This window comes from Anguilla anguilla, chromosome 18, assembly GCF_013347855.1.
Source record: "Anguilla anguilla isolate fAngAng1 chromosome 18, fAngAng1.pri, whole genome shotgun sequence".
Classification (NCBI taxonomy): Eukaryota; Metazoa; Chordata; class Actinopteri; order Anguilliformes; family Anguillidae; genus Anguilla; species Anguilla anguilla.
Genome location: NC_049218.1, coordinates 5,628,968 through 5,642,034, shown reverse-complemented (window position 1 = coordinate 5,642,034; position 13,067 = coordinate 5,628,968). Strand labels below are relative to the sequence as shown.

The 13,067-nt window shown below is 46.8% G+C and overlaps 2 protein-coding genes across 2 annotated transcripts in view; one reads left to right on the top strand and one right to left on the bottom strand.

Annotated features, from left to right (window-relative positions):
• ninl (ninein-like) overlaps window positions 1–8,927 on the top strand; it is a 35,569-nt gene extending 26,642 nt beyond the window's left edge. Inside the window, exons 18-27 of the mRNA XM_035400874.1 lie at window positions 1,175–1,279; window positions 1,601–1,670; window positions 1,922–2,206; window positions 3,383–3,496; window positions 3,910–4,056; window positions 4,530–4,679; window positions 5,112–5,225; window positions 5,554–5,763; window positions 7,064–7,177; window positions 7,672–8,927. Of these exons, the coding sequence (XP_035256765.1) occupies window positions 1,175–1,279; window positions 1,601–1,670; window positions 1,922–2,206; window positions 3,383–3,496; window positions 3,910–4,056; window positions 4,530–4,679; window positions 5,112–5,225; window positions 5,554–5,763; window positions 7,064–7,177; window positions 7,672–7,863 (1,501 nt within the window). The 3' untranslated portion in view covers window positions 7,864–8,927. The remainder of the gene's footprint in view (window positions 1–1,174; window positions 1,280–1,600; window positions 1,671–1,921; window positions 2,207–3,382; window positions 3,497–3,909; window positions 4,057–4,529; window positions 4,680–5,111; window positions 5,226–5,553; window positions 5,764–7,063; window positions 7,178–7,671) is intronic.
• gins1 (GINS complex subunit 1 (Psf1 homolog)) lies at window positions 8,677–13,055 on the bottom strand. Its single transcript, XM_035400873.1, has 7 exons — window positions 12,755–13,055; window positions 12,211–12,275; window positions 11,372–11,470; window positions 10,848–10,938; window positions 10,040–10,156; window positions 9,812–9,886; window positions 8,677–9,335 (listed from the first exon to the last, which is right to left on the bottom strand). Exons 1-7 carry the CDS (start codon window positions 12,827–12,829, stop codon window positions 9,267–9,269), a joined length of 591 nt encoding a protein of 196 aa, XP_035256764.1. The 5' UTR covers window positions 12,830–13,055; the 3' UTR covers window positions 8,677–9,266.
• Window positions 13,056–13,067: the final 12 nt, after the last annotated feature.

Here is a 13,067-nt window from a genome sequence, read left to right as displayed (position 1 = left end):
AGCTGAGCCTCGCGCAGGCCGAGGTGCGCCGGGTGGAGGAGGAGTTCCGCGTGGAGAAGGGCAAGATGGCGGAGCAGCTCCTGCAGATGGAGCGGCTGGTCATGGCTCTGGAAGAGGAGATGATGGACCAGGCCGGTCCTGAGAGGTTTGTGACACGCGGGGCTGGTAGCAAGAGGAAAGCAACAACAAACAAAAAAACGACTAACCCGCACCTGCCTGCATCAGGACACTGGCCCCAAATGGCCAACAGAAAATCTAAAAATAAACGGAATGACTGATCGTGACTGCGATCGCCTCGCTCTCCGTGAGGTAACACCGCCACTAACCAACGGAATGTGAAACGAGCGCCTCCTCTTCTGAATCACTTTAACCCGACTTTGCCGAGCACTTCTGCAGTCGGATTTTCAGTGTGAAAAATGCTGCGCTGAGATAATTTAACACTTGCATCCCTGCGTCTTGCTAACAGACTTTGAATGATTTTCTTTTTTCTTTCCCCAAAACTGCATGACTTGTAGATTTTGGTTTGTGAGTAACGGCACGAGCTGAGATTTTTCGTTTCACGACTAATCTGCATTGACCGTGCATGAAGAACCTAATCTGTTCACTCTTTTCAGATCTTGTTTGCCCAGCCAAGATTTTTGTGTTTACATTTGCTACAGTGTACGTGCAGATTCTGGAACAGGGGTGTGCAAGGAGTGCCATGTCTCTTTCTGAATTTGATGCCAACTCCTGTTTGTAATTATTTAATTGGCACAATCATTTACACGATCGAGCATTTTGGCTGCATGTTGTCATGAACTTGTGATTGACAGTTGAAGACCACGCCCCAATAGTAAACCGTAAACATGTGCTTTAACCTACAGGCACACCTACACTGGTGTATACAGCTAATTAGCTAAATGAGTCAGCATAATTGTTCAACAAAAACCTGCATACACAACAGTGCTGCCATACAGTATGTGCCAAGAGGTTGTTAAAAAGGTTTCAATCTGTATAATTTGTAAACAAATCTGTGATTAAACAAATCAATTAGGCATTTCTTTAACATGATAAATATACAATAGAAAATTAAGCTCATAAATCATACACAATGGGAGTGTGCGTGGCCGTTACTATTAGCAGTACACAGTCGCGTTTAAGGATTTGCTCACCGTGTGCGGGCATCTGTTATCAGGGCAAAGCTCGAGGAGGTCGCCACGGAGAACACCAAGTTGAAGGACAGGCTTGTGATGTCACAGGAAGATGTGCAGAGGCTAGAGGAGGAGGTTCATAAGAGTCGGTAAGCTCCGCAGTCAGTTCCCTTATCCCCCTCCTTCACCACTTATATTTACTACAACAATACATTTCCGCTAACGTAAAAGGGCAGTTACACCACAGGCCCACAATCCAGTATTGCCGTTTCACCCTTATCTGTGTGTAAACTGAAGCAGGTTGCATGAATGGCAAATGTTTGACAGACATGTGAAGGCTGGTGAATGAATACGCAATGACGTGGTCTCTCTCCTTGCCAGAAAGAGATATTTTGTGTTTTTTGTGTGTGACCGCAGACAGTATTCCTTGATTTATTTATTTTTTTCCCTCCATTTCTTTTTTTTCTCAGGAAGAAACTTGAAGAGCGGGATAAAGAACACGAGAAGAGCAGAGAGGAAGTGGAGAGGCTGTTCAAAGAGGCAAGCCAGATGGCAATGTGCATTATCACCACCCAGCTGAAATTAATACAACCGCTCATCCACGCAACACTGAATGGGCTATAAACACAAACACTCTGTTTTTGTAGACCTGTCAGACGTCTCCTGGTCTGTTTGACCTAACTCCAGACAATCCCCGAAGAATTGGGTCTCTGAACCCCCTTTTCAGGGGCTCGTGGTTCCCAGTGACGCCCCTCTCACCGTGCTCTGTTCCCCCCCTCCTGCCTTCCCAGAATGCCCGGTACCGAGAGGAGGTTCTGGAGCTGAGCGCCCGGAACCTGCAGCTGAGCGGGGAGAACGCCGAGCTGAGCGCCCGTCTCCGTGCCGACCAGGGCGCCGCGCAGCTGCTGACCGCGCGGCTGGCCCAGCTGTCCCGGGAGCAGGAGGAGGGCGCCGCCGCCGCCCGGCAACTGCAGGAGGCCGCCGACAGGACGGAGCGCGAGCAGCTGCAGCGGCGGTCGGGCTGGGGGCGGGAGAAGGAGCTGCTGGAGGCGGAGCTGAACGCAGCCAAGGAGAAGGTACAGGCCCCTCCCCCCTCCCCCCTCCCCCCCCCATTCCCCCTTCATTCCGTACAGGCAATAGTCTCATTTAAATACTCTATACGTCAGTGGTCTCCAACCCTGGTCCCGGAGAGCTACAGGGTGTGCTGGTTTTCGTGGTGACTCTGCACTTCGTGAATCAATTAGAGCAGTTGATTACACAGTTAACTCAACTCGCCTGGTGTCTTGGGTCTCAATGGGGTGCTGATTTTAAGGGGTGAAAACAAAAAACCAGCAGAACCCTGTAGCTCTCCAGGACCAGGGTTGGAGACCACTGCTATACGTCCTATGGAAAGTGATATAGTGTAGTTGTTTGTCTCGACAAGCCCAGCTTTTTTGTGCTGTTAAGTCCTGACCTGACTTAAGTTTTTTTGTTCTTCATGAGGCCCCGCCCACTGGATTCGTGTGATTAGCCTATTAAGAGCCAGCTCCTTAATGCTGGGAACTGTGGAGCCTGCTGTACAGTATGGAACTGAAGTTGGCTCTCTGTTCCTGGCGTTGAGTGAAAAGGGCTCTCACCCCCCCCATACAGACGTCTCCTGAAGGGCTTACAGTAAATCACCGTAAACAATGGTTCCATTCATAACGGTGCAGTAATTACAGTAATGGGAAAATGAGCGCCTGTCTTTGATTCCCTACAGTGAGGCCAAAATAATTTTTTTCAGACAATGCAGCGATCCAAAATGGCTGCTTTTTAAGAAATGAGCATCTGATTCCAGCCCTGGACATCTGCAGTGTCTTCAGATTTTTTTGGTGCGTTTCTGTTCTTAAGTGCTAAGTGAAGTGCTGCATTGGCTAGAGTCTGCACACCTTGCTTCCAAGACTTGCTCTGCAGTGCTCCCATTTTAGGAGCGTTTACTCCTGAAAATCAACATGTGCTAATGGAAAAAATTACTTAGGAGCACATCTAAATTGGGCTGCATTAGTGTCTTCCTTCATTTTTAAGCTTTAAGAAAACTTTTTAACTTGGGGGGGGGGGGGGGGGGGGTCATTAGTGCACATTGGCGTAGAGCCCTGTCTGAAGGAAAGGAAACCACAAAACCCTGCAGACTCTGAGGGCGTCCTGGGCTTGAGTCTGGGGTCTCCCTGCCTTGTGGGGACACGGGGTGCAGTTGGCTAACTAAGTCACATGACTGTGCGGTTAACGCCTTGCAGCTGCAGCGCCTGGCGGACGTGGAGGCGGAGCTGACCGGCCTGGCGCTCAAACACGAGTGGCTGGAGAAGGACAAGGAGCGGCTGCAGAGGGAGGTCGAGGACAGGGCGCAGAAGGTGAGCGGCGGGCATCGCGCTGGGCATCGCGCTGGGCACCGCGATGGGCATCGTGCTGGGCAGTGCCACTCTACCGCTGAGAGCACGCCTGCCTTACAGCTGTTCAGCTGCGTCTGCAGTTAGCCCATTAAGGTGCAAGACCACAAACGTGCGATTAGAATGTTCTTAATATTCTAATGCTGATGTAACAATTACTACTGACAATTGAAAGCAATAGAGTTCTAGAATACTGATTTAGAATTTAGAAAAAACATTTTTTTAAAAACCTGCTCTTGAATGTGGGTTACTGTCTAACAATAGGAAATGCTCATTATGTTTTAGTACCCGTGTGTGTGTGTGTGTGTGTGTGTGCGTGTATGTGTGTGCTTGTGTGTGGCTGCGTGTGTGTGTGCTCATGTGTTGTATCCCCTCAGATGCAGACGCTGCAGGACTCTCTGCAGTCTCTCAGCTCCCAGGCGGAACAGCTGCACTCCCAGCTCCAAACCGTCACTCTGGAAAAAGGCCTCCAGGCCCAGGAGCTGGCTGCCAATCAGAGGATGCTGCAGGAGGCCAAGGACAAGGTAGTCATGTGACATGAGTCAGAACAGCAGTGTAGCAGGTACACCTGTGTCCAAAAGCTGTTCTTATGAAGCAGGAAGAGAAGGCTTCTGCTGTAGGAGAGACTTCTGGGAAACAACCAGGAGTTTGTCTGAATGCATTGATTTGGATATGCAAAGCGTTAACCAAGTAAACACCCCACCACAAGCTGAATAAATAGAAATCAGCTTTGTAGTGAATGTTGTAGTATCCACTACAGTGAATGGGTGTTACCAGGGCCCATATCCTTGTTTTATTTAATTGTCTATTTGAATAGCATTTTTGGGATTGCTGGACGTTCTCATGGATGGTTATTTTACATCTGTCTCTTTCTGCTGCACAATATTTCTTTTTAGTGTGCACTTGAGTCTAAAAAAGCGTGAGAATGTTGTAAAAAGTGCAATGTGAGAATCTGAAAATACACGTGTGTATAATAATGGCTTGTTTCCTGGGCCAGGTGAAGGGGCTGGAGGCCTCTGTGGAGAGACTGCGGAGGGAGAAGGAGGAGCTGACCCTGTCCCAGCAGCACCAGGAGGGGGAGAGGGTCCAGGCCCTGCAGGAGCAATGCCAGACCCTGCGCTCCCAAAACCAGGACCTGCTCCACCAGGTAAGGTGCCCTTACCGGCAGACATGGTGGACCCACCTCCATTTCTGCTCTTCTCTTACCGATTCAGAATAAAGTGAATGTCAATATCAGCTTTCTACAGTGTCGAATCATCCTCATTTATATGCATATTTAAACCTTACATTTAAGAACTAATTTTAAAATGATCTTCTTTTAAAAATAGTTTAAAATACATTTGTGGAGTACTTTTCATACTTGGTGTTCATTCATGAAACAAAGTATTTCATGATTTGGCATCAAAGCATGGACAGGATAGCCCTGGCCAAGTAAAGCAGGCCTCTCAATAACCTCTGGTTATTGAAGGTGGGGGCCCGTCCGTGTCGCCCTGTGGGGTTGTGGGTGTGAGGGCGAGTGGAGGGGCTGGGTGGAGGGGTTGGTGGTTATTAAAGGTGGGGGCCTGTCCGTGTCGCCCAGGTGGACCTCCTGCAGCTCCAGCAGGCCGAGCTCCAGAAGGTGACCCAGGAGTGCCAGACTCTGAAGACCAGACAGGCTCAGCTGGAGACGGCCGTGCAGGAAGGACAGGACCAGGTGAGGACCCCGACACTCTGGCGTAACACACAGGCTGAAAGGCGCTCCATATACGGGCATCGAACTTTGGGACTTTAATCCGAGCACACGGCCAGTCTGTACCCCTGAATTACCTGCTTTTCCGGCCAATAAGAACCCATCTTTTAACTATGTAATGAAACCACGCTCCTAAAAAGGCTGCCTACAACGGGAGGCTTCCTATTACTCAGCTTGGCTTTAGGCCTGGGGCTGTTTTCAGTCATGTGACTGACCCAAGCGGCTGAACGCGGTGATCAGGGTTTTTTTTTTTTTAACGTTTTCCTGTATTGTTTTCGTTGTGCCGACGCAGCTCCTGAAGGCCAACGCGGCCCTGACCCTGGCCCAGTCCCAGCATGCCCGGGAGGTGCAGGAGCTGAGGGAGCGGGCGGGCGCGGGATCCAGGGAGCAGCTGGCGCACAGCCACGCCCGCCTGGCGGAGGAGCAGCGGCGGGCGCTGCAGCTGGAGGAGCGGCTCGCCGCCCAATCCCGCCAGACCAGCACACAGCTGACCCTGCAACAGGTAACACACTGCATGCGCTCTATATACCCACTGCAACGCTCTCTATATACGCACTGCAACGCGCTCTATATACACACTGCAACGCGCTCTATATACACACTTTACATGCTCTATATACACACTGCAACGCGCTCTCTATACGCACTGCAACGCGCTCTATATACGCACTGATATTATAGCCTACTATATATACTCTCTGTGATATTACAGCCTAGTGTTTATACACACTGATATTACAGGCTACTGTATATACACACTGTGATACTACAGGCTACTGTATATACACTCTGTGGTATTAGTTTACTCTATATACACACTGATATTACAGCCTACTGTATATATACATGGCGATATTACAGCCTACTCTATACACACTGATATTACAGACTACTGCATATATGCACTGGTATTACCGCCTACTGTATATACACACTGTGGTATTACAGCTTACTGTATAAACACACCGTAGTATTACAGGCTACTGTATAGGTCTTGAAATAAGACCTTGCCCTGTCACCTGTCAGCCAGCATTGCAACATGCTAAAGTATGTTATAGATTAGAACAGGAGTCAGTCCTGGGGACCCCAGTGTATTGGAACAAGCCTTTAATGGCTCTTAATGAGATATTTTTAATGTCTATTAATGGATAGACATTTAGGTCATATTTCAGAAATAGCTATGAATATCATTAATGAATGTCCCATATTCACTTCCCAGAAATTTCACGAGGCTGTCTGTACCAAGAACTAGCACACTAAGGGGGGGTGCCTTGGGAGTGAGTTTGGAAACCCCTGGATTACAATACCAAAATGTGAAATACAAGGCATTTTACTGAAAGAAAATTACATCATTCTGGTCAGGCTTGCTGCTTTAAGCCTTTTGACCTTTAAGCTCTGACCAAAGTGCAAAGTCAGCATCAGAGGTGTGTCTTCAGCAGATACCGTTGTGTGTGTGTGTGTGTAATCACTGGTGTACATGCAGAAGTGAGCTGCAGGAATGAGGTCAAAGTTGAAATCCCAGGTAGAATAGTGACCAGAGGACAGTCATAACCCTTCAGCAGCTCAGTCCCCATTAGCTATTTTCAAATTTACACACTTGTCAGATTGCACACTCCTGTGTTAAATGTTAAAGGTTAATTTGTTCCCTGATTAATAAAAAATGAAGTAGCCATGGTTTCTTCTTGTATGTGTATTTAGGAGCCCGTCTACTGCTCATTTTAGCATGGCTCGTACCATCGCTAAATGAGTGGGCCAGTGATGACGCTACAGGATTAACTGGGTGTGGTAACTGTGATATTTAGGAGCAGTATGAGAAATCCATGAACTGCATGGAGGAGAAGATGGAGGAGGTGGAGGCCAAGCTGAAGAACCTCCGCTCGTTGCTGCAAGAGAAGGTCAACCAGCTGAAGGAGCAGGTTAGTCCAGCCACGTTTTTTCACAATGGCCCAGTAATCAAGTACAAATTAATCTAAGGTTTCGGTGTACCTTTATTTCATAGTGTTATTTTCTACTTAAAATATACACGTTAGTATTTGACTGAAACCCTCACTCCCTGGGTGATGCTAGTTAGATACTATCTAGTCTGTACATAATCAAAGCACGTGGTACAATTTATTCAGGAAAATGGCGAGCACTGTTGGGCTGAATGGCCTGTTCTCATTATTATGTTATGTTAATTAGGCACTGCCCTTCAGAGGCTGCCAGCCACTCAACACTGCCCAGATACCAGGTCTTGACGACATGTCACCACACAGAGGCTGCCCATGGCTTTGTCTACTCATGGGCAATAGGAACTACATCAGATTTAGAGTCAGGACTGGCACAGTGCTAAAGGACAAGCAAGAGTGCAGAGCAGACAGATTTCTGAAAGTCATTTATCGGCTGACTCTCCCGCGTGCCGTTCCCTCAGCTGGCCAAGAACGCCAAGGCGGACGTGCTCCTGAAGGACCTGTACGTGGAGAACTCGCAGCTCATGAAGGCCCTGCAGGTGACGGAGCAGCGACAGAAGAACGCAGAGAAGAAGAACTTCCTGCTGGAGGAGAAGATCGTCGCCCTCAACAAGCTGCTGCGCAGGATCGCGCCGACCTCCCTTACCACGTAGCGCACCCCCCACCCCTCCCCCAAACCCTATCGCCCCTATAGAACAATCTCCCAAAAGCCATAAAAACAAACCATTACTGTATTCAGCCATCCTCCACCCCATGACCCCTGCTAACCAAGAGCCTTGGACAATGGAAGCAGGTTTGACTTGAAGGTGGGGAGTCCCGGGGTGGGGTGGGGGGGGGGAAGCATGACCGTGAAGTTATTACCGTTTCTACCATCAGGGTATTATGTAATGTACTTAATTTCTGGTTCATGTAGAGGTTAAATTGAGACCATGTTTTTTTTTTTTTCCTCTCCCTGTGAAGCTCAGTGTTGTTTTTAAGTGTATAGTATGTGGTCTCTTAAGAGGCAGCTAGTTTACCTGGACAGAGTAGTCCGATTTAAAGTTGGCAATTGACAGCAGGTGATCCAAGGCCAGTATCGGACAGTACTGGGGGGATCTGGTCGTCAGTGCGTTTAAGGACTAACGGTAACTGTTCACCTGTATTTTACACACAAACCTGGGGTTATAGAATTTCAACCTGTATTGTCTTCACCACAGGAGCAATTAAAACACAGGCCAGCCCCTTTCCTCCTTGTATGCAACCTGTCCATGATCAGGATTGGTCAAAAGTGTCACACGGGGGCATTTAAACCAATCATGGACAAGTGCATGCGTGTGAGGGGCGAGCACTGTGGAAGGATTTACTTTGGAAATGTACTTTTACAGGTATTTACAAGCAAAAGGCATTTTTGCTGCATAACAAAGTTTTGCACAACTACCAAATAATTCATTCAAAATGGTATTGAAGTAACCCCATACTATTTTTTTAAAATGAAGTGTTCTTTATCGTTTTAAATGTCAAAAGCACAGTATGCATAAAATGTACAGTTTTTATACAAAACACTTCCTAAAATCGCACACACTAAACCTGATGCACTGCTGTAAAGTACACTTTGTTTCACGTAAATTATTCATGTTTCAAGTGTATTTGGAACAAGATCAAGTTGCCTGATAATTAGTCATCCTAGTTGTGCTCCCTATGTTTTAGGTACAGGATTAATTGTGTAAAAAAAAAAAAAGTATATTTAATGGTGATAACAGACCTAAGCCATTGGAAGTTTAAGGCATTAAAAAGCAGTCCATGAACAAATTCAAACATTTGAAGAAGAAAAAAAGAAAAAGTGCGGTAATAAATGACATCACATGATACGGAACTTTTCGACTCCGCTGTCTTATTTCCGATGACCAAGAAAACTGAGCGCATGTTCCAAAGTCAGGAAATATCAATGAAACATCTGAAGAACATGATGGGGGGGGTAAGTTCGGGCTACGTTTCAGTGATAGTCAGCTAGTAACATTACGGGAACATTGGGGCCGACCGGCAAACACTATGCTGGGGGTCCTGATCTCTTATTGGCTCAGGAGACGACGTGCTCCAGCACGCCCTGGCGAATCAGCTGCTCGCACTTCCACCGTGGAAGAAAGTGCTGGAAAAAAGAAAAAGGGCATCTTTAATCAGTTACTGCAGCTCTGTCATTGGCTTACAATGAAAAAAAAAAAAAAAAAAAGATGCATCCATTAAGACACTTTAAAATCCCCATTGCTTTCCCCTTCTCCCAGTTTGGAGTACTCAATCATGTCAGTAGGCCCCATTTCCTTATAGCAGCATCATAGCATCATCCAATTCTGACAAGTACAGACTAGCACACGTGTGTCCCGGTCAGATTTGACTCCACACTGTGGAGGGGAGGGTGTGGCTGCACTGAGAACATGTGGTTTGGCTGAGCCAACCACTCCACAGCCCCCAACAACATAACACGTCACTGAAGACACATTCAGGGATGGGTCTGCGTAAATGAATGACCATAACTGTCTGTAATAAATATACAGAACTTGAAGACCCATCTCTCTTCTCAGTCTTGAATGCCATTTATATGCCCCCCCCTCCCCATCCTCCCCATACCTGGCTATTTTTCTTCAGGAGAATGACTGTGCCGTCATCAATCTCAAACTCCCCGTGGTCCTTCAGACAGCGAACCTGCGGAGGGGGAAAAGCCAGAAACGCTGACGAGGTCAGTAAAATAGTGGAGACGCAATACTCAGTCTGAGGTTTCTATGGAACAATGGAGCGTTGGTGTTTCGACGGGGCGGAGGAAACACCTTTGCCAACGAGCCGTTCGATCTCGCTCACCTCAATGTACAGGCTTTTGGGTGGCTTTACGTCCTGAGTGATGTCCAGCCCCTCCTCCCCTCCCAGTGATCTCATGTAGGTGGCCAGGGACTTCTTATACTGGTTAAACCACTCCAGCTGCGCAGTGAAAGCACAATACAACAGTTTAGTTACTGCTTAACGGGTTCTCACTCAAATTGTCCCACTCACTTGTCCCATGACTTTTCATTGACGTTTTTATGATAAATTTACAACTTTCTAAGTCTTATTTTCAGTGCACTACTTGTGGCTACTGTAAGCTAATGGGCTACTTTTTCCAAGGTATGCTTTGAATGAAGGCCATTCCTTAAACCTTGCATTTACTACAATGAGCATGCTTCATATTTCCTGATTTTTCCCTGAATATCTGAGCACATCCCAAGTCTTTCCAGGATGAACATAAGCCTGCTTTTCCACCGCATGGTACCGGCTCAACTCGACTCTGCTCGCTTTTGGTACCAGGCACTTCGTTTTGCTGATAGTACCCCCATCAATGTAGCTGGTCGTCATTAGCGACGCCGCATGAAACGCGTTGCTCTGACCAATCAGTGGTCTGCAGTGTTTCCACGTCTCCTTTTGGTATCGCCTCAGCTCGCCTGGAACCTCGACGGAGGCGATACCAAAAAAAGTACCAGGTACCATCCTCAACTTTTTGCCCGATGGAAAAACCAAAAAAAAGTTGAGTAGAGCAGAGTCGAGCCGGTACCGTGCGGTGGAAAAGCAGCTGTAGCGTGCGTCGCGTCTGCAGGGCGCAGATCCCCGGCGCAGACCGCAGAGAGAGAAGCCTCACCTCCTCGGCGCACATGTGGAAGCGGATGGCGGTGGGCAGGACGCTCCCGTACTCCCAGCGGAGCGCTCGGATGCGAAGGAGCCGGTCATAGCTGGGGGGGGGAGGGAACGGAACGTGAAAGGAAACAATGACACCACTCCCCCCAACCTCAAATCAATGAAATCTCACCGAAAACTCAGCACCGACGATGCTGTACATTACATTACGTTTATTATCCAAAGCGACGTACAACAAGTCGCATAGCAAAGGGTCATTGGAACAACAACAAAACTCAGGGCCGTTAAGCTACAGTACTCATTTTGTTGCGTCATTCATAGCCATCAACACATTAAGTCCAGTTCAAACAGCGAGCATTACTCTGACCGAACCTATGGCTAAGTCAAACTAGGAGGAAGTTACTAGCTACAGACAATGATACACGGGCAGAGTAAGTTCTGGAGTGCTGGTGCTGGATGGAGGTACATGTAGCATGAGTGGCACAGGAGCTACGTGTGCTTAACGTCGTGCGCCGACTTAACACCCACAGGTACGCAGCGATGCACCGCTGGTTTCTGAACAGGCAGCAGTGGCGGAACTTGATGGTGGGAATCAGCTCGCTCCTGCCCTCGGACTTGGCCTCGTTCCTGAGGGAAGGGTCAAAGCAAAAAGAAACCGGGACTCGAACTTGCAACCACCCAGAAGCAGATGCCTACAGTGATAGTTGCCAGGTTCGGCTCGTCCAGCCAAATTCCAAATTTTTTTTTGGCTAAAACTGTGTCATTGTGTCAGTTTAATAAAAACAGTTTGAGTTCTAACAATGAGGTGGAGTAATTCCCAAGTTGTAATTATTCCTTCATTTGCGTTTCCTTAGCGATTAGTCTGTTGTAAGAAGCCTGTTGGCAAGTTCTGCCCTTTATTTTGGCTTTTTACAGAACTAATGATCCTGTGGACATTGACTCATATTTTGGTTGCGCAGCATCACGACTTCAGCTTCTACAGTAGACAGATTACATCATTTTGGTTTGGGATTTTAAAATCAGCATGGCAGTACTGCCCAGTAAAAAAAAAAAAAGTTTATTAGAAATCATTCAAAACCATGCTAAGTTCAGAAGGTGTTATATTTAGATTATGTTTTTTAAAGTTATCCAGGGAAGTTAATTTGGAGTATGTTGATTTTCTGATCTTTCCAGTTTGTGTGATCCATGCCACAGAAAACTGATTTGAACGCTTCTAAAACACAATTAGTGATATGGTATTAAATGGACTCAACCCAAAATATCAAGGAAAGAGCAATGCACTGGGTGTCATGTGTCCGGTGCACGAATACCTCATAGTTCACATTACTCAATTTAACTCGATTTATTATACGGGAAATTGGACTTACACGTCACTCTGGTTCTGCTGATATAAAGCTTTCATCTCCTCAAGTACCTGCCGAATGCCATCTTCCTGTTGGAAGATCGATGTTGATGTAAAAGGGAAAAATATGCAATTGACCGTATCTGTTACAGGGTGATGTAGATTAGATAGCAACACAGGCCATATTCAATTATGCGCAGGCTGTGTCTGGATAGGTGAAACAACTAGCTAGTATACGTTGTGGCTGTAGCACAGAGCATTGTGCACAGAACCTGCAACCTTTTGTTTACAAACCAACGGAAATTACGTCTCAAAGTTTACAGTAGCTAAGTAGACAGCTGATCGGTGCAATATGCAACAAGTTAGCTAGCCAGCTGCTTTCAGTGATGTGGCACAGCACCTGGTACTGTATACTAGCTACAAGTTAGCTTGCCAAACCCAAAGTAACTAGCTCCCATATACTAAAGCCGTTACATCGAATGATTATAAATTGACTTAGAATTGCAAAAAAAAAAACTAGCAATCAACTTGTGATAGCTACTAGTTGGCTAAATGTTAGATGAGCTTACGTTGAAAGCAGGTAACTGTCCATCGGCCATTCGCTGCAGTTCCCTGATCAGTTCGATTGCTTTTTCACAAAACATGTCGTGTAGCTAACAAGTAACTAAGTAAACCAAAGTAAGACAGCTGTCCAGTTAAGAAGTAACTTGCTCAAGATTAGAGAGTATTCCGTTTTTTCGTTGTTTTTCCTCAGTAAGATAAGTCCATACAGGACATCACTCTGAACTTCAACATTTTCGCGGCAGAACGACCGAAAGTATGACGTTTTGTCGCGGTCACGTGGGGTAAAGAACTACTAGTTTCGATCAGGGACAAACTTAA